At 40.8% G+C, this 22,257-nt stretch overlaps 1 protein-coding gene across 3 annotated transcripts in view; it reads right to left on the bottom strand.

Moving 5' to 3' along the window:
- Positions 1–4,135: 4,135 nt before the first annotated feature.
- Positions 4,136–22,257, bottom strand: part of znf574 (zinc finger protein 574) — a 57,465-nt gene continuing 39,343 nt past the window's right edge. For all 3 annotated transcript variants that reach the window (XM_034174415.1, XM_034174416.1, XM_034174418.1), the window contains exons 7-10: positions 22,025–22,119; positions 20,193–20,341; positions 16,763–17,050; positions 4,136–6,265 (exon numbers count right to left, since the gene is read on the bottom strand). In XM_034174415.1, the coding sequence (XP_034030306.1) occupies positions 5,687–6,265; positions 16,763–17,050; positions 20,193–20,341; positions 22,025–22,119 (1,111 nt within the window). In that variant the 3' untranslated portion in view covers positions 4,136–5,686. The remainder of the gene's footprint in view (positions 6,266–16,762; positions 17,051–20,192; positions 20,342–22,024; positions 22,120–22,257) is intronic.

Consider the following 22,257-nt stretch of genomic DNA (forward strand, 5'->3'; position numbering starts at 1 on the left):
CACTGTTACGCACAGGGTCGACAGGAGGGAGAGCCGCAGCAGCGCCCTGAGGGTGCGCTTCCACCTGCGCGGCGAGAGCCTCCACCCTGCGGTTAAGGAGGACGTTCTGCTCGGTCATTAAATCCAACCGAGCTGTGAAAGCGGTGAGGATCCGCTGCAACTCACCGATCATTCCTCCTGCGGACGCCTGTGCGCCCTGTTCTTCCATTGGCCGTTCAACAGCCGGTTGACGCCCCTCGGGATCCATGACGCTGGCCGAGATATCCTGTTGGGAAAGTGTAAGTACACGGACCCACAACAGGGGGCGCAAAGGAACGGACAATGGAGTAGGTCAAATAACAACACTTTACTGTTGTGAATGTGCACAACAAATACAACAGATTACAACAATAGACAGGTGTCAATTCACAAAGGTGTCGTGTGGGCAGGCTCGAAGATAGGAGACGCCTGTCCAAAGCAGAACCGGAACCACACGATTTCCTCCGCCACCAGACCCCGGGAATACTGGAGCCGCCAAGTCCCGAACTCCCAGGTGGCCACTGCCTCCGCGTGTCGGACCTGGTACTGCTGGCGAGGAACACTGTCACAGCTTTGTTGAAATGTGTTGCAAGTATCCAGTTTAAAATGAGCAAATATTTGCACAAAAACAATAAAGTTTATCAGTTTGAACATTAAATATCTTGTCTTTGTGGTGTATTCAATTGAATATAGGTTGAAGAGGATTTGCAAATCATTGTATTCTGTTTTTAATTTACATTTCACACAATGTCCCAACTTCATTGGAATTGGGGTTGTAGAAATTAATAGCTTGGATATTGTAGTTTGCTGCTATATTTTGAGTATCCTTCAGAAAGGTGACTGTAATTCCTGTAGGCCTTGTGTGAAACAGCCTGATTGCAGATTTATTTTATAGTTCATCACACGACTTTTGATGGCACACAATTGTTCTTTGCAGCTTTTCAGTGCATTCATTGAGGTATTTTTTTTTTCTTTTTCTTAAAGGAAAGCATTTCTGTCTTATCCTTTGACCACATAAATAGTCAAGATGTTGCAATTCAACAAAGAAGAGAATGCAGAACTATATGTTGACATCATCGTGGCTCTGCTGCAATACTTAGTTGCAGCCAAAAACAGAGCTCCTGGTGTCCTCCACCTGCACGGGACACTGTGATGTCAGCAAGATGTGAGAGCTGAATATGCACATTTTCCCTCCTGGGGGGTTAAGTGGGTATTTTTAGTGTTCATCATATAAAGATGTGAGAAACAAAGGAATGCCCAGGGTAAATAAATAAAAAAAAAAAAAAAAAAGAGAATAACATGTCCTTATATGGTCTTTTTTTTTTTTACATTTGTAAAGAATGTGAGCTGAAGAAATAACTGAAAATTTCAAATGCAAGGATGCAATTCATAGTTAACTCAGCTGCTTGTTTCATTTACTGTCCATTAGATTATGTCACCTAATTTGTGTGAACATGCATCTTTTTTCCATAATAATTGCTTTAATTAATGAAAATGTACCAGCCCCCAATGTTGCAAGTATTAGCAGTTTGTAGTTGCATTTTGGCTGGATTGCACTACATAAGATTCCATATCTGGTAACTGACAAGCATGATACAATGTAAGCAGTATTGCGGCATCGGGAAATAAAAGCTGCTGCAACAGCCAAATGTTGAACCATGCAGTCTCTATAGGATTTCAATCATTTTCAAATCTGATTTACAAGATCTTGCATCACACTGGGCAAATGTAATTACATCCATATGCACCTTCCCAAGAGAATATCAGTGTCATGACTCTTCCTTAAGTAACAACAATTTCTTTAAAGCCTGTCTTTTGAAGATTTTGATACTGAATGCCTACATTTTCAGCAAAAATTTGGAGTGGAAAAACATAGGCAATCAGATTACAAATTGTAAACAATTGGGAGTAATTAGGACAATGGCTGCTGATTAATGTTTTTCCAAAGATGCAAGTCAGACATTAATCTGGGATTAACTAGCAGGAACGGTAAAAAATGGACAAACATCCTGCTTGCCTCTGACTGCGCCCAATAGTGCCAAATTATCAGTGTGACTCCTGGTTACCCACAATTAGGAAATTGTGACCAATCGGATGCATTTGGGAGCCAATAAATGGGGTGGTGGATCTCACACTCTGTGGTCTTCAATGTTGACGCTGAGATTTTTCCAGAGAAATTTTACCTTTTTTGGGAAAAACATTGGAAGAGAAAGTGACACACACACACACAAAAATCACATAATGGCAAATGTATGTAATCGTGGCAGTAAGAACCACGATTACATGATTTTTGGCTGCGATTAAAAAAAATAAAATTCAGTAACGAGAGACGACCCGAAGTATGTATATTGTGTGTTTTTCGTTTCAGCCAGGTAGCAGTATGACAAACAGCTGTCAATCAGAACATAAGCGCTCAATATTTACAATGACAGAACAAGTATTTATTGATTGGTTTTCTGTTGACTCTGTCTGGCACACCATGAGAAGCAGCTGGATTCTTAACAGCAGCTGCTCGGTAACCCTCGATATTGTGATGCTCTTCTCACTGCAGAAATGCCAATTCCCTATTTCAGTTTCCTATACAATTGTAAGCATTTCTCCCTCCAGCACAACATGAAAACAAAGTAAGACTGAGTGCTGCTGCTGTGTATGTGGTTTCAAAAGCCCCTGTCAGCAATCACTGGCTGAGACAGCCATAAACTGTGCTTTAGAAGCCTACAATGGGCTACTGCAGTGCAGGCAAAACTTGCATCATATTATACCTCATCCCATTCAGACAAATAAGATCATTATTTCTGATAACTATCCAGCAAGTGGTGGGTAATTTCATTACAGTACTTGGCACTGCATAATGCTGCATTTCATCTAAATCTGCATAAATTGTACTATATGTTGAATTTAATTACACCTAAAATCCCGTGAATTAGAGTCCCCTAATATATTAAAACATTACCGTTGACCTAAACACATAATTCTACCTCTACTTGTGCATACAGTGCATCTGTAAGGTATTCACAGCGCTTCACTTTTTCCATTTTGTTGTTGCAGCCTTATTCAAATATAGATGAAACTCATTTCTTTTCCCTCAGAATTCTACACACAATATCCCACAATGACAATGTGTGTGTATATATATATATATATATGATTTTTGCAAATGTATTAATAATAATAAATGACACATGCCTAAGTATTCACAGCCTTTGCCATGGAATGCAAAATTGAGCTTGGTGCATCCTGTTTCCATTGATCATCCTTGAGATGTATCTGCAGCTTAACTGGAGTCCACCTGAGGTAAATTCAGTTGATTGGACATGATTTGGAAAGGCACACACCTGTCTACATATAAGGTCTCACAGTTGACAGATGTCAGAGCACAAACCAAGCATGAAGCCAAATAGTCTGTAGACCTCCAAGACAGGATTGTCTCGAGGTATAATCTGGGGATGAGTACAGAAACATTTTTGCTGCTTTGAAGGTCTCAATGAGCACAGTGGCTCCATCATTCATAAATGGAAGAAGTTCAGATCCACCAGGATCAGGGAGAAGGGCCGCAGTCAGGGAGGTGACTAAAAACCCGACGGTCACTCTGTCAGATCTTCAGCATTCCTCTGTGGAGAATCTTCCAGGACAACCATCTCTGCAGAAATCCACTAATCAGGCCTGTATGATAGAGTGGCCAGATGGAGGCCACTCTTTAGTAAGAGGCACATGGAAGCCTGCCTGGAGTTTGCCAAAAGGCACCTGAAGGACTCTCAGACCATGAGAAACAAAATTCTCTGGTCTCATGAGACAAAGATTGAACTATCTGGGGTGAATGCCAGGCATCAAAAAGTAGCTGTAGCAGTTTATAGCAGCACAGAGTTGGGTTTGATTATTCTGAAGTATAATTAGTTACTGAATATAAATGACAAGGCCATTTTTGTAATTAATAATGAAATCCATTGGATTACAGTAAAGTAACAATCTTTCAATCTTCTTTAACATTTCGATTACTACAAGTTCAGTTACTGAAAACAATGCACTTCATTCTTTTTATCTCACAACAAATTATAGCGCTACACTAATGGGACAGATGCCAAGGCCTCCTTATAAAAATGATGGACATTCAAAAGTGTGGAAGCTGAAGCACTTTATTGGCAAGAATGGAAAAGATGTTTCTTACCCCCTCCTCCCCCAACCCCCATCAGTGGGGGCTTTAAATACCTATCTGCATATAACAATTTTATAACAAGCCATTTAGAACGACCAACTTTGCATTTCGTTGAACAGTGTGTGTGTATATATATATTTGTTATGCTGCTTCATTAATGATTACTCAAATCCATTTCTGCTTAAGGGAAGTTGTAGAACATACCAGGCAGGGACAGGGACGGGTGGGGCTCACAGAAAAGGCCATTTATTAAAACTGCCTTAGAATTAGGAGTAACAAAGCATTGCGGCATGATTTCTGGACAAGAAGAAAAACTCCTAAGATGAAGTTCATTAAATTACTGCTTTCAAAAAATGGCAATTATACATATTTATATACATAGTTACTGCTGACCTGGGGGGACTGGGGATGGGGTGGAAGCTTCAGTTCTCAAAAGCTCAGGAGTTTAAGAAATGAACAAATCAGCCCAAATACTACAATCTATCTTAGTCGTATGTATAAAATAAGTTGTAACTAAAGAACGTTAGACTCATCTGAACACAAATAACAATTCTAGATTATCAACCATCCACTGGGAAAGAACAACTTTTGTTTTGTGTCTGATTTGCAGTGGACAAAATTTTTACTGGAATGCTGAAATACACAATGTGGGTTTGAAATGGTAAATCAAAATATACAAACAAGAGCTCATCTGATAATGTATGTGTCTTGTAGCATGGATAAGTCAGGTCCTTCTGTTTTGGTAAGAGCTGGTCACCAAAGTTCAGGCATTTACTCTCCTTTTTAATAAGGATACTGTTTACACAAAGAATATTCAATTTTTTTTTAAGTGTTTAGAGGACATCACACCTAAATATTTTAAGTATTTTTCCACTAAATCCTAGGAAAAAAGAGAAATAATAAGAGATTTTTTTTCCTCACAGATGAGGAAAAGGGTAAATCAAGGTCACAGGGTGTTAAAGTGCAGCAAATATGGTATGAATATCAAACTGGAATCAAACCAAACTATGAGAAAGCTGTGCATCATTACACCCCTACTTAGAATTCAAACTACCATATTTTCCAGAGTATAAGTCATGTTTTTGCTTTTTTTAGTTTTGGAGGCCATGCAACGTATACGTGTATACTGAAGAAAAAAAAAAAGTCACACATTCCTTGTTAAAAACCATGAATATTTATATGGGACTTTCCCAGGAATCAAAGCACTAAACAAAATAAACTCCAATCATAAAAAGTACACAACAATGCACAAAAAAAAAAAATCCAAATTAAAGAACTAATAATACAGAAAAAGGTGTGACATACTCCAGTGTGACTGATATGAGTGTTCCCTCTTCAAGAGGTATTTTTGCGACTTATACTCCAGAAAATATGGTACTTTATACACATATAAAGAAAGAAAGTCCACCAAATTCCAGACTTGACTCTCCAACAGCCATTAATCCTTTCAATCCTGTTTTGTTTGTTTAAACTCAACAGTTGTATCACTCCTCACAATAGATTTGCTGCGTGTCTTCACACAGTTTCCTCCACGATGAACTCGATGGCGTGCTGGGGCGACTGGCCTGTCTCCACCATGGTGATAGTGGGAACAGCAATGGCTTGAGATTCCAGAACAGAGGAAGGCAGGATGACAACCTGTGAAGAGCCTTCCATGGCGCTGAGCTGATCTGATGGGATCATGACTGTTTCGCCACTCTCATCAGTTCCCTGCAGGACGTAGATCGTTTGCACAGACGTAGTGTCTCCCTCTGCTGTAGATGCCAGAGAAGACAGCACTTGAGCTCCCTCCAGCACCTTCTGTACCTGGGCAGCCTCGGCTGCCTGTGCAACCTCTTCGGCAGTCTCTGGAGGGATGTCGCCATGCAGCTTGACGTGTTTATCCAGGTTGGAGCGTGAGCGGAAGGCAGCGGGGCAGTGTGGGCAGGGGTAGGGCTTCTCACCACTGTGGGTGCGTGCGTGCTCGGTAAGACGGGCAGCCACACTGAAACTTTTACCACAAATCCAGCAGCAGAAAGGCCGCAGGCCAGAGTGGATGCGCTCGTGGTCCTGTAGATGTGGCAGCTGGCGGAAGCGCTTGCCACATGTGGCACACTGGTTGTAAGATGGAGAAAAATGAGAAATTAACAAAGTGAAAATGCAAAGCAATAAAGCATGGCATGACCGCACAGATGTGTTCACCTTTTACTGACCACAATTAATTTAGATCCCCCCCCCGATAGAGCGTGTGGTGAAGCTAAGACAGAGGAAATCTGAGGACAGAAGAGGACAGACAAAAACAACAAAAAATCTCACTACTTACAATTATGTAAGTAATGCAATAAGAGTGCATCATATTAAATTACATTTACAGTAGTGTTCAGAATAATAGTAGTGCTATGTGACTAAAAAGATTAATCCAGGTTTTGAGTATATTTCTTATTGTTACATGGGAAACAAGGTACCAGTAGATTCAGTAGATTCTCACAAATCCAACAAGACCAAGCATTCATGATATGCACACTCTTAAGGCTATGAAATTGGTCTATAAGTAAAAAAAGTAGAAAAGGGGGTGTTCACAATAATAGTAGCATCTGCTGTTGATGCTACAAACTCAAAACTATTATGTTGAAACTGCTTTTTTAGCAATCCTGTGAATCACTAAACTAGTATTTAGTTGTATAACCACAGTTTTTCATGATTTCTTCACATCTGCGAGGCATTAATTTTGTTGGTTTGGAACCAAGATATTGCTTGTTTACTAGTGTGCTTGGGGTCATTGTCTTGTTGAAACACCCATTTCAAGGGCATGTCCTCTTCAGCATAAAGCAACGTGACCTCTTCAAGTATTTTGACATATCCAAACTGATCCATGATACCTGGTATGCGATATATAGGCCCAACACCATAGTAGGAGAAACATCCCCATATCATGCCCATCATGATGCTTGCACCACCATGCTTCACTGTCTTCACTGTGAACTGTGGCTTGAATTCAGAGTTTGGGGGTCGTCGTCTCACAAACTGTCTGCGGCCCTTGGACCCAAAAAGAACAATTTTACTCTCATCAGTCCACAAAATATTCCTCCATTTCTCTTTAGGCCAGTTGACGTGTTCTTTGGCAAATTGTAACCTCTTCTGCACGTCTTTTATTTAACAGAGGGACTTTGCGGGGGATTCTTGCAAATAAATTAGCTTCACACGTGTCTTCTAACTGTCACAGCACTTGCAGGTAACTCCACACTGTCTTTGGTCATCCTGGAGATGATCAATGGGTGAGCCTTTGCCATTCTGGTTATTCTTCTATCCATTTTGATGGTTGTTTTCCGTTTTCTTCCATGTGTCTCTGGTTTGTTTTGTCCATTTTAAAGCATTGGAGATCATTGTAGATGAACAACCTATAATTTTTTGCACCTGTGTAAAAGTTTTCCCCTCTCCAATCAACTTTTTAATCAAACTACGCTGTTCTTCTGAACAATGTCTTGAACGTCCCATTTTCCTCAGGCTTTCAAAGAGAAAAGCATGTTCAACAGGTACTGGTTTCATCCTTAAATAGGGGACACCTGATTCACACCTGTTTGTTCCACAAAACTGATGAACTCACTGACTGAATGCCACACTATATTATTGTGAACACCCCCTTTTCTACTTTTTTTTTACTAATAGCCCAATTTCATAGCCTTAAGAGCGTGCACATCATGAATGCTTGGTCTTGTTGGATTTGTGAGAATCTTCTGGTACCTTGTTTCCCATGTAACAATAAGAAATATACTCAAAACCTGGATTCATCTTTTTAGTCACATAGCACTACTATTATTCTGAACACTACTGTATTTCGGCTTGACATCTGGGTGATGAGAGAAAAGTAGTTGCGGTCAGACTGTAAGAATGTTTTTTTGTTTTGTTTTTTAAATAGCAGCAGAAAATATTAAATTAATGCTTGACCAAACCTGCAGCATTAGTCTCCCTCAAGGGCTGTGACATGAAAATTGTGAAATCCAAGGAAAATTTGCAGGGGGGGGGGGGGGGGGAGCTCCCCATGAGCCGGGGTCTAGGGCCCTGTGGGGCCGCAGAATTAAAATTTTATCTAATGATACATTTCAGCATCGCCTGGAAGAACAAATCTCAGAATCAGTGCATATTTAAATGATCCTACATTCAACCTTTTATTTGACCTGTCAATGATGATGTTGAAATAACAGAATATGATATGGAAGTAGGACCTGAAATGATTTTCCTTTTAATTGTAAACCAAATTATGCATTAACTCAGAACAATTAAACTACATGAAATTTATGAAGACTGAAAAGACTGTTACAGCATTTCAAAAACCACAACTAAAGCTTGTAGAATATTTGGAAAATCGTGGTAAAATATCAATAACATACCTTATAGTAAAAAGTCACTTATATTCTTGTGTAAATTCATGCAGCCTAAATCCATTCAAAGCCACAATGTCTTTTTTACAATGAAAAAAAGTCTAGATTAGTGAAAAGTCACATAATCTTGTCTAAAATCCTGTTTGAACATGAGAATGTTTATTTTCCAGGGAGAGAAAAATTCTTACCGTGTTTTCCTGAGAGGGCACAGTTACTTTTCCCGTTTCTTTTATCTTTCAGGTGTGTTGATGAAGCCAGCGACAATTCCACGGATTCTTGTCCTTATAAGACTTTTTCAAACAGTCTTTCTCGCCATCTTCTCTCTGTGTCCGTGACACAGACATGCTGCACAAATCTTCTTTTAAAAACTTGAAAGCTCTAAAACATTGGGATGTCCACATGCTAAGTTTAGCTTAAGCGTCGCACAGGAGCCACACAGCGTTGCCACACAGCGTCGCCACAGCAACCAACCAGTCCTGCTTTACGACAAATGTCGTAACAGCTACGCTCTGAGTGGCATTTTTTCTTCGCGAAACTCCGCGGATCCGAGGAAACTGATTTGTATCCGTAACACACAGATCAGTGTCCGCGGACTTATAAAACTTACACGATGTTGGGTTCCGCTTCCGGAGCACCAGGAGATGGCAGCTTAATCTGCAGTCCACTGACCAAAAGTATTAATTTATCCCTAAAAGTCAAATATCAAAAGCCAAAAACGCTCAAAGTGCTTCCAGAGGGGGAAATGATGGCTTTGAAACCAAAAGGCAGAAAGACAACTCAGACAAAACTGAAAGAAGTCGATCTTTCGCCGTACAAGGATAGCGAGGCTAACAGCCACGTTAGCCCGAACGCTACAACGCCCGAAGCTAATGAGGAGGAAGAAGAGGTGACCAACAGGACAATATTGAACAAACTTCGAGAATTCAGACAAGAGATCAAGGCGGACATAACAAAGACGAACTTAAGAGTTGGCGAAGTGGAAAAAAAAATTGGGGACAATGAGGAGAAACTCCAAGCGATGGAGGAGGTGTTAACAGGTATGCTAGGGATGCAAGAGCGGTTACAGGAGAAGCTTATCGAATATGAATCTCAATCGAGGAGAGGAAACGTAAGAATATATGGTGTCCCAGAAGGAATGGGGAAAAATCCCAAAGAGATGACTCTGCTCCTGGAAAAAAATCCTCAAAGAAAATCTAGGCATCCCAGCGACTACGGACTTGCAGATAGAGCGAGCACAGAGGGCACTCGGCCCTCCTCCTCCTCCAAACGCTAAGCCAAGATCTATTGTTGTTAAATTCCTGAGTCTTAGAATGAAAGAAGAGGTGATCCGTTTGGCATGGCAGAAAAAAGGCTTTGATTTGGCCGGCCACAAAATAAGCATCGACCATGACTACGCTCCAGCTGTGTTAGAGAAGCGGAAAGAGCATGCGGAAGCAAGACGGGCTCTAAAGGAAAACAATATACGCTTTCAGACCCTCTACCCGGCCCGTCTGAGAGTGTACTACGAGGACGGCCAGACGACGTATGAGACAGTGGAAGATGCAACGGCGGACATGGCGAGAAGGGGCATGCCTGTGAAAGTGATCAAACACCCCACGTCCCTGTGGGAGAGAGTGCAGCGAGGGGCGTGGCAGCCAGCTCGGAGCAGGAAGATCAACATGGCCGGGGAGACGCTGAGCTTCAAAGACAAACTACAAACCTTCAGGCGCATATCAGTGGACAATACAAGTTAAAGAGGTTTGGAATAGAGCAAGTTGCCTAAGTTTAAAGCTAATAAAAGAAATTAGCCAGTTAATACAAGAGTATTATGAACATAGGTCTAGTTCTGGGACAGAAGAGGGAGTAAAAGGTGAGCAAGACTGTCATCATTGTGGAGGGCCCTCTGATCCCACAGGGGAAGGTTGCTTACCCTCAAACTAGCACAGGGTCAATGGGAAGACCCCTTGGTTGGAAGTTAGGAGGGAAAGTATGGTTCTATGTTCATTGTTCGAATTGGTTGGTGGAATTTCACTGTTCGGTTGTGTTTTTTCTTTTTTGGGAGTAAGTGCAGGTTAATCAGAACAAGAGAGGAGAAAGTATAACGTTTGATCATGCAAGAAAGTCCAATTGAAATAGTTTCCTTTAATGTAAATGGAGTTCTCAATCCCATTAAGAGGAGTAAAATTTTAGCCAAATTGAAACATGAGAAGGCAAAGGTGGCCTTTCTCCAAGAAACTCATTTAAGTCAATCAGAGCACGAAAAATTAAAAAGACAAGGATTCAAATACGTTTTCTCATCTTCTTTCAAGACAGGACACAAAAGGGGTGTTGCCATATTAATTTCAAACTCAGTTAATTACGAGCACTCGTCTCAAGTAAAAGATACAGAGGGAAGATTTATCAAGATTACTGGTAGAATAGAAGGACAGGAGGTAACATTTATAAACGCATATTTACCACCGGGAGGTGATTGGTTGTTGTATAAACAAATCTTTGATCTAATGGTGAACTCACGGGGTGTCGTTGTGTGCGGAGGAGATTTTAACATTAGACTTTCCAAATTAGACGTATCAAGCGGTCTTATTAAGGGAAATTCCATAATTAAAAAAGTAAATTCATTGATGAAAGAAATGGGAATTATCGACGTTTGGAGGGACTTATACCCTAAAAGGAAAGATTACAAATATTGGATAGTAGTAAAAGCAACTTGGCTGTAAAAGAAGAAATCAAACAAATAGAAGCCCAAATCGATGATATTTATACACAAGAAATCCAGAAAAAATGGTTTTCTTAAGGCAGAAATATTATGAAATTGGGAGCAAGTCAACTAAACGTTTAGCATATAAACTACGTAAACAGAGAATGGAAAACACAATTTATAAAATAAAACACCCCCTCAAAGGATCAATTGAAAACAAACTCGAAAAGATTCAGGAAAGTTTTGAATTACTTTATAGAAATTTACGAGGTCTGTCCATAAAGTATCGTACCTTTTTTTTTTTTTTTTTTTTTTTTTTTTAACTATATGGATTTGATTCATATGTTTTCACGTCAGACAAGCTTGAACCCTTGTGCGCATGAGTGAGTTTTTCCACGCCTGTCAGTGACGTCATTCACCTGTGAGCACACCTTGTGGAAGGAGTGGTCCTGCCCCGTCGTCGGATTTTCATTGTCTGGAAATGGCAGAATGATTTGGGGGTTTTTTCCATCAGAATTTTTTCAGAAGCTGTTAGAGACTGGCACCTGGAAACCATTCGAAAAAATGATCTGGCTTTCGGTGAAAATTTTACGGGCTTCACAGAGAATAAGGACTATTACTACAGCTTTAAGGATGGCCCACAATGGCGCTCGGCGCGTCGCGCTCCGAGCTGCAACGACAGGCACAAGCCACCGGATCATTTCTAAATGGATGGCTGTGTGGAGCTGGGACCGTCGTGTGCACTTTCTCTGGTTATCACAAGAGCTGGACATCATCCATTTTCTGACAGATTTCACTTTTAACAAGAGATTTTGTCGTGGAAAGCCGCGCGGAGGCTTTGTGCGTCACGACCGATTCGCTGTTCGAGCGAGACAAAGAACGCCTCCGTTTCGGCGTGCCAGAGAACAAGTTCGGACATGCCCAGCTCTCCTCAATTTGTCTTATAACTCACTCGACTGGTAAGCATTGAAAGCCGAGATAGGCATGTCCGAACTTGTCCTCTGGCACGCCGAAACGGAGGTGTTCCTTTGTCTCCCTTCCAAAGCGAATCGGTCGTGACGCGCGAAGCCTCTGCGCGGCTTTCCATAACAAAATCTCTTGTTAAAAGTGAAATTTGCCGGAAAATGGCTGATGTCTAGCTCTTGTGATAACCAGAGAAAGTGCACACGACGGTCCCAGCTCCACACAGCCATCCATTTAGAAATGATCCGGTGGTTTGTGCCTGTCATCGCGGCTCGGAGCGCAACGCGCCGAGCGCCATTCTGGGCCATCCTTAAAGCTGTAGTAATAGTCCTTATTCTCTGTGAAGCCCGTAAAATTTTCACCGAAAGCCAGATAAATTTTTCGAATGGTTTCCAGGTGCCAGTCTCTAACAGCTTCTGAAAAAATTCTGATGGAAAAAAACCCCAAATCATTCCGCCATTTCCAGACAATGAAAATCCGACGATGGGGCGGGACCACTCCTTCCACAAGGCGTGCTCACAGGCGAATGACGTCACCGACAGGCGTGGAAAAACTCACGCATGCGCACGAGGGTTCAAGCTTGTTTGATGTGAAAACATATGAATCAAATCCATATAGTTTAAAAAAAAATAATAAAAAGGTACGATACTTTATGGACAGACCTCGTATACTCTCAACCACAAACTTCTAGTGAGTCCCAAACTGATGAATTTCTCGCATCTTTAAACTTACCAGAAATAACAAGGATACAAAACGATAAATTAATGCAGGCAATAACAATTAAAGAAATCCACTTAGCAATTTCTAAACTTAAAATAGGGAAAACCCCTGGGCCTGATGGCTATACACCCGAGTGGTACAAGATCTTTAAAGAAGATTTATCCCCAATCCTACTTAAGACATTCAATTGGATTATGAAAAATGGTAAATTACCTCCATCATGCAAAGATGCGGTAATCTCAGTCATTCCAAAGGAGGGCAAGGACAGACAAAATTGTGGCAGCTATAGACCAATCAGCGTACTAAATTTAGAATATAAATTATTCACCACAATAATGGCGCACAGACTTGAGATATACTTACCGGACCTGATCTATTTGGACCAATGTGGCTTTATCCAAGGAAGACAGACAGTAGACAAAATAAGACGCTCGCTACAGGTCATAGAACAAGTAACCAAGGACAGGACACAGACATTATTCGTTGGACTTGATGCAGAGAAAGCCTTTGACTCGGTTAGATGGCTTTTTCTCTACAAAGTATTACAAAGGTTTGGCTTTCAAGAAAATTTCATCTCACTAATTCGATCCCTTTATGATGAGCCCAGGGCATGCGTAAAAATCAATGGTGATCTTTCTGACTTTTTCATTTTAGAGAGAGGGACTAGGCAGGGGTGCCCAATTTCTCCCCTCCTCTTTGCTCTATATATTGAACCCCTTGGCCAAAAATTAAGACAGTCCAATGGGATTAAAGGTATCACTGTGGGTGGAGAGGAACAAAAGGTCGCAATGTTTGCAGATGATGTTTTAGTTTTTCTGGGAGAGCCTGAAAAATCATTTGTGGAGTTAATATCTCTTTTGATTGATTTTGGAAAACTATCTGGCTATAAATTAAACATATTAAAGACACAGGTGATGGCTCTGAACAATTCAGCATCTACACGCCTACGAGAAAGGTACCAATTTAACTGGGGGTCAGACTCATTAAAATATCTGGGTATAACCCTCACTAAGGACATTTCCAAGCTGTCAAAGGCAAATTATGATCCACTTTCAGTGGCAATAAAATCAGACCTAAGTAGATGGAGTCTCATCCCATTCCTTAATTTAAACTCAAGGATTATGGCTTTAAAAATGAATGATGTCCCAAGATTACTCTATTTATTTAGAACTTTACCCGTTGAAGTAAATGAAGCGCAATTTAGTGAATGGGACAAATCGATCTCTCGTTTCATATGGCAGGGGAAGAAACCCAGAATCCGCCACTCAGTGCTACAATTAAGTAAAGAAAGGGGAGGAGCAATGCTCCCATGTTTACAATATTATTATTTTTCTTCACAGATCATTCCTTTGCTGCAGTGGTGTAATCCGAACATGAAAGCCAAATGGAAAACAATAGAATTCAATTTATGTCATTTCCCTCTACAAGCCACCATAGCTGACATGAAATTGGCAGATAAATTAAAAGGGGAGGGATTATGGCTAGAACATACATTGAAAATATGGTACAAAGTACTTAGAAAATGCAAATTGGAAAATATGCTAAGAATCTTTAGATGGTGTGCATATGACACCGATTTCAAACCCAATTAAAATGATGGGAGATTCAAATTATGGATAAAAAATGGATTAACAACGTTTCTTTCTTTTACACAAAAGGAGATACTCTGCAGTTTCCAGTCATTACAAACAAACAATGGTTTGGAGCGGACTGATTTTTTCAGATTCCTACAAATGCGAAACTATTTTAATAAACACTAACATTGCAAAACTCGGCAGGAGCTCGGAGTTGAGCCGCTGCTCCTCCACGTCGAAAGGAGTCAGTTGAGGTGGCGCGGGCATCTTTTCCGGATGCCCCCTGGACGCCTCGCTGGAGAGGTGTTCCGGGCACGTCCCATTGGGAGAAGGCCCCGGGGAAGACCCAGGACACGCTGGAGGGACTACATCTCTCGGCTGGCTTGGGAACGCCTTGGGGTTCCCCCGGAGGAGCTGGGGGAGGTGTGTGTGGATCAGGAGGTCTGAGCGGCTTTGCTTGAGCTCCTGCCCCCGCGACCCGACTCCGGATAAAGCGGAAGAAAATGGATGGATGGATGGAACAGGTATATATCCCCCTTCAGAAGTGACTTTGTATAAGTCGGTGATCCTAACGATAATGAGGCTCTGTATCAACTTTCAGAAACTGCAATAAGATGTCTAGATAAATGTTTCTTCCCTCGAATTTGTAAAAGATACCTGCAACTACCAGTTAAAGCCACCATGTTATTGTTGTTGTTTTTTTGTTTGTTTTTTTACTTACTTCTTTAATTTGTAAATTCAAGAAAAGGACTCTTCTTGTGATGAAACAGACTGTATTGTATTGTTTGCTTCCTATTCAATAAAAAGTAAATGGAAAAAAAAAACAACTTACACGATGTCGTAAAAAAAGAGAACGCTTTGCGATAAGCATTTTAAAAACTCAGTGATGTTCACAATTAAAGAGTACATCACTAACATCACACCCCCCCTCCCCATGATGAAATCCGCCCGGATCCGCTGAGTTTTCACAACCCGCCCCTCCTAAATAAAGTGTGTTCCAAAAGCCAGTATTTAAATCAAATCAAGCCAAAAGGTCTTTTTTAACAAGTTAAGTCACTAATGTGAAATACCAATATTTTTCCAAGCTAAGGACTTTTTGTACGTTCTGCTTGTACTTTGATGCAGAAGTTGGGGGCAAAGCTGGGTATACTATACTATGAAAACATTTCTTTTGACTTATCCAGAAAGTATTAATATAGCCATTATTGAATAAATACTCGTATATATAACAACCAGAAAATCAACTGGCATTTACTTTAATTACTGGCTGTGTATTTTTCTTTATCCACTGTATGGCTGGATCCTACACTTTTATTGTATTATGTAGTAAACACAATTTGTGAATGCTCAGTGACAGCTCATGACCTCAAAGATTGGCTGGGTTACAATGTCTCACTGTAGATGGTCGTATTAGAAGTGCAATACCTCCTGCCAGCCTTGCAGATACTCTGCTGTGTGAATGCCTGATCTCAGAAGCTACGCAGGTCCTAGTTACCACTTGATAGGAGGCCACTTAGAAAGACCAGGGAGCTGTGCCTGTTTGTCCAGGAAAAACTATAGTTGCATTAGAAAGGGCATTCGGTGCAAAACCTGTGCCAAATCCCGATGCAGACTGATACTGGACCTGCTGTGGTGACACTGAACTAACAGGGGCAGATGAAAGTCAAGCAACAATACCTACTGCCAGTTTTACATTTTCAATACTTGTGCAACACATACTTTTATAAATGTAGAAATACCTGCTGTGTTTATTCATTATGCATTCAGCCCAAACAGGACTTCCTTCAGAAATTTGATTTCAATTAAAATTCTTCCGCAAAAACACTTTTGACAGGCAATGCCCCTTGCACCTCAATGTTTAGCTTGCTTAACTGATGAAACTCCAAGCAAAGTCGTAAACATCAAATCAATTTTTCACATTCTCAGTTCTGTGATGGTCTTGATTGGATCTACATTTTAAGTCCAGCCTCACTGCTAGATCGAGATCGAGAGAGAATGTCCCAGAATAGTAACAGGCACAGAGGGGGCTGACAGGCCCTAACTCAGCCCATGCCATTAATCACAGGTACACAGGGAGGGGGAAAACACCCACAGGACACACTGAACAAATGGCCACAGACCGGAATTGGAGAGATGGCCACAGCTATGAACAAGTAGGACCGTGGGGAGTAAGGCAGTGCTGGATTTCAGTATGAAATAAAGCTGCTTTGAATGTTAAAACCAACGTACTAAAAGGAAAAATGTTATACAGAAGCGTGAAGGAGTTTAACTATTCATGTGCACCAATGCAGTATCTCACCTCAAAGGGCCTCTCATCAGTATGTGTTCTCATGTGCACATTGAAGGTGGAATTGTAGGAAAACTCCTTGTGGCAAATCTCACAGCGGAAGTTAGGTCGGTTTTTGGTCTTGCTGAGTGTTCCTTGGATGTGAGCCAGCACATGCTCTTCAAGTGCAGCGTTGGAGATAAAACGACGACGACAAGGTTTCACCGGACACTTCAGAGGCGTCTGGCCCGTATGAGATAACCGATGGAGGTCAAGGCCCTCTTGGGTCATGCAACGATGGCCACATAAGTCACACTCAATCTGAAGGAGTCAAAAATTGAAGGGCAGCGGTAAGATGAGAAAATGCGACAACTAAAATAAAATGACAAATCACAGACAGAAAACATTAAATACACAATACTTCATATTAGACCGCTGGGCTAGGCTCCAGCACCCCACCCCCCACCCCCCAGACTGTAACTGGGTTCAGAAAACGAATGTATGTATATTTCATATTAGTTCAATCTGTATAATGAGCATAACTGTCACACAATGAGGACAGCATGACTTTGTAAAACCATTATCACAACAATTTAAACCCTGTGACAGACTGAATGAAGAACATGTAGCCAAAATTATAGCTTTAGCATGTTACTACTTACACCATTTCAGATTGCAATTTCAATTTGAAACCACTTACTGTAATCAGGCTTGTTTATTATCTCAAGGTTTCTCTTGTTTATTTAATGAATGGTTCTACCTGAGGATCTTTCTTGTGTGGAACCACTCTCCTTCACTGTACATTGTCACATGTGATGTAATCAATTTTGCACATGTACTATTTCTAAATGACTTCCTGGCAAAACGTGTTGATAAAATTTAAGTCATACCCGTTATGTTATGATCTGTGTTAATCAGCTGTTTACTGCCAGGTTCAGTACACACCGCCTAACTTTAACTTGAACACCAGTATGACCGGTTTACAATAAATATTTTTACTATGTACCCAGTGAAGCTGCAGCTTGCCTGACATTAAAATGTTTTTATTGCGAAGGACATGCGGGAGAATTATGGGTTAAACAGAAGCAGCTGGCAGAGCTGTTGGCCTCCCTGCCAAGCCTATAGAAGATGACACAGGCTATAACTCTTGCCGAAATGTGGGCACAAATGCCTCTGAACTGATTACAGACTAGTACACAATTGAGAGACAGCATGTTTCAAGTAATTCTGTTTAGTAGTTTTCCTTGTAGCTCGTCTTGAAGAATTCTAGATGGACACATGACCAAACAAGCACTTAAGACTCCATCTCGAGGTTCTCCAGCATCCAGTCTAAAATGTTTGGCACAAATCTGCTTAAGGCAGACTGCACGTTACTATCTAGAGAATGCTTGTTTTAAGCACAAACCTGAGCGCTGGACACAAAAAGGTTGGATTTAAGCTCCATAATATGCAAGGGTGTGTGGTGTGTATGCTTTGTAGGATTATAATCAGGGGTGCACATAACTGGTACTCATGGTGCTCGTATGTGCTAAACATCATTGATGCACAGCAGAGGGAAACACTTTTCCTACAATCTGTCATTGCTTTCCTCTTATGAAGCACTTTCCTCGTGTTTTCTGCTGTGCATCATTTATTTTTAGCATGCACAAGCACCATGAGTACCAGTTATGTGCATGTCTGCTTGTATTAGCATCAACCAACCACTGTCTCACCTCATATCCTTTAAAACTAGTAGTATGCATGGTACACAAGGTGTACAGAGGTTTTATGTTGAGGGTGAGCCAATGCTTTAAAAAACGGACATAACTCTGGAAAGTGTAGTGCCAGATTGATTAACACCTATGTGACTACTTTGTCCCTTAACACCTGTTCCTCTGCAGTGTGATGAGTGGCAGCTGGACTATAGAACTGGGCCTCTTGCATGCAGTACTTTTGAAGTTAAGTTAAGAGTTTTTATTCTGTTATTAATTGCTATATATTCTATAAGTGCACCGTGACACTGTTTGAGTGACCTGTCTTTGTGTTGTAATCAGTGATGTAAGTGGCCCTTGGGAAAAACAAAACAAAACCTGAAAACAATTTTCATGTCATCGGGGCTACAGCACCTAGTTGGGGTGGGGCTTTTAAATATTACATGCAATTTGGCACAATCCAGTGTGTAATTAATAAGCTAAATGAGATCGGTCCCATTTTTGTCATCAAAGCATATTTTCCCATATTGGCAAGATGATGGAACCATAATACACAGTCTGTCACAGGGGTTAAATACGGTGTTAGGACTATTCCATAAAAGTCATATATTTGCATTGGACTGCTACTGTTCCATCTCGACATTTATCTAAACATTTGACTTCAGCAATTTGTGCTTTTATAATAACAGATAGTGTCTAAACATGAACAAAAATAAAAATTAATACAAGTGAAGCTCCACCTACTGTTCAGTAATAATCACCAATATAACTTTTACTTCTCAGGAACACTGATTTTGGTTTAAATTTGATTCTTATTCATTTATATTAATGGGAAATGCAGGAACAGATCTTTCCATCCAGTGCTGACTTCAACGTTTCTGGGATACTGACAATTTCCGTGTCATGCAAAACGGTGCACAAATGTTTTGCATGTCAACATTTGACTTCTACGAGCATGTTACATGTTTATATTTTCCTCCACATGAATATTTCATGCCCATATAACAGAAGAAACCATAAAATGCAAATTAAGCAAGCTAGAGTTTGCATGGAGACAATCTGAAGTAAACTCATCCCGAAGACACATTTTGGTTTGTGTGCAATAACTTGAATAACGTCAACTGACAATGAATTCTGTCAAAAACATGATATAATAACATCAAAGACTTACCGAAGTGTTAGCTTTTCCATGCAAATGGTGATTATAAGAAGAAAAAAAAAAGGTTGGTTCGCCGTTTTGGTCCTTTTACTCAAAGCAGGCTCATTTGAATTTTTTCTTGATGAATTTTAAATGGTCTCCCTGCAGCAGAACAGGTTGCAATCCTTTTTTTTAGTTTCAAGATGACATGGAGTTCACAGTAAAATCTTTAATGGCATCTCTCATTTGCTGCTGTGTGGAGAAGCTGATACATTACATTTATCCTTCAGTCTCGTATCAGGACATGAAAACGTGAGACTTAATATTCACTGTGTTGTCTCATCAGAGACGTTTCCAAATGATTTTACAAATATGAACATCATGAAGTTAGACAATAAATCCAACGCGGGCAAGGAAAACAAAAATAACCTGGAAATGTCTGCCACAGAAGTAAATACCCAGATTTTTGGGAATTCTCAGAAAACACATCACTGTGTAATGTAATTTTGTATCAAAGCATGGGGTATTATGCTTGGGCAGAAACAACTTATGTTGGTATAGATGGTCCAAGGTTGCAAAGTACCCAATCAAATAACCCTCTGTAAGGGTGTAATGTACCATTTTCAAATCTAACCTGTCCAGTGCAGCGTCCACGGCCTTGGCCCCTTCCACGCCCGGCATTCCTCTCCTCTTCACTTGTAGGGCAACGCTGCAGGTGGATTTCCAACACTGACTGGTTCACAAACTGGGCTAAGCAGTGAGGACAAGTTGCTGGCTGCTTGTCTGGAATGAAAGGGTTTCACATTTTAGAGGGTCATGCTCTGTGTCCTGCCAAACTACGTACTATCTAACTGATGCTTTCTAATTCAACACAGTAAACACATCAAATACTTGAAAAGTGATGCACACAGAAATGGTGGTTCATGACCAGCTTCTGATGGGAAAATGATGCCTTGTTTTGCTTTTTTGTGGCCACAAAATACAATTAATGTCCACAAGAAGAGCTCAACAAACAAAATGAATGATGCATGTACAACACACTGGCAAAGAAAATCCACATTATCTGTGCAGCTCTTCAAAACATAGCTGAGAAATACCTTATAATTTGCCTGTATGCCCACAGGTCATCACGCCAGCAGCTTGCAACCTGCGAACCATCTGTACTGTCTGTCCCAGTCAGGAGAAGTCACTTTGTGCAGTCTTGTAATTAAACCTTTCATAAGGACAATCGCAGGCTATGGCCTTGAAATGATCAACTGATCAATCTCTCTAATCATCTCTCTCACAGGAACATGTGTGACCTCTGATACATGCTGACTCTTCAACCTGAACCAATCAGGATGTCATTCCAATGTAACCTATTGATTAAGATAAAGCATCAACATGTTCAGCACATTCATTTATCTCCACCTTCCTGTTTGATTAAACATGCGACGATAAGCGATGGAAGGGCACTAATGTAATCCACTGAAGAAACAATGCATCATATTTTCTAGAATCTAGACAATAGGTTTTTTTTTTACTAGTTTGGGAGGTCCTGTGCCTTATATTGGGGAGAAAAAAAGAAGAAAAAATACTATATTAACCACAAGATGGCACCTGTCCACTGAATGAGGCACAGTGATTCACACTCAGAGCAGAAGGCGGGGGTACCTACCACTAAGTTGCATGCCATAAAGGTCAGAGAGAGAGAGTGAGAGAGTGAGAGAGAGAGAGAGAGAGAGAGAGAGAGAGAGAGAGAGAGAGAGAGAGAGAGAGAGAGAGAGAGAGAGAGAGAGAGAGAGAGAGATTCTCTGTCTTACAGAACAAGTAAAGTTAAGAAATCATGCTCTATAACTGAAAGACCATGCTCTGGAATAAAAAGAGGGAATACAGTGTCAAATGAAGATCTTTTGGGGGGGAGGTGATGGTCTAGTGGTTAAGGTGTTGGTCTTGAGACCAGAAGATCCTCAGTTCAAATCCCCGCCTGACTGGAAAATCACTAAGGGCCCTTGGGCAAGGTCTTTAATTCCCTATTGCTCCTGGTGTGTAGTGAGCGCCTTGTATGGCAGCACCCTGACATCGGGGTGAATGTGAGGCATAATTGTAAAGTGCTTTGAGCATCTGATGCAGATGGAAAAGCGCTATATAAATGCAGTCCATTTAAGATCAATGTGGTATATCTTAAGATGTAATTCTGAGTCAAGGCCACATAATAGGTCTAATAACACGTACAAATTACATAAACATGGGCTATACCAAGCCCGACACCAGAGGTCTCAAACTCATTCCAGAAGGGCCGAGAGGGTGCAGGATTTCTTTGCAACCACCCACTCCACTAGGTGACTCCACTGATTAATTAATTCCATCTGCTCAAAGTTATGTTAATCAGTGAAATCACCTGGTGGAGTGGGTGGTTGCAAAGAAAGCCTGCAACCTCTTGGCCCTTTGTGGAACGAGTTTGAGACCTCTGCCCTGAACTCTTACCTTGGTGAATGAGTGAGTGCAGGTCAAGGTCCTTTCTACGTTTGAAGGCTTCTCCACATTCTGCACATGGAAATGGGTGACTGGTGTGGAGCAATCTGTTGAACACAAAAACAATTATATATTTTCATAATATGTACACTCATACCAGAAAAGAGAAGATGATGTAAATATTTGTATCACATGCCAGATGATAATTTATGTTTAGAAACAACACAGCCATTATTTTTATTTTT

Source organism: Thalassophryne amazonica, chromosome 7 (genome assembly GCF_902500255.1).
Source record: "Thalassophryne amazonica chromosome 7, fThaAma1.1, whole genome shotgun sequence".
In the NCBI taxonomy this organism is placed as follows: Eukaryota; Metazoa; Chordata; class Actinopteri; order Batrachoidiformes; family Batrachoididae; genus Thalassophryne; species Thalassophryne amazonica.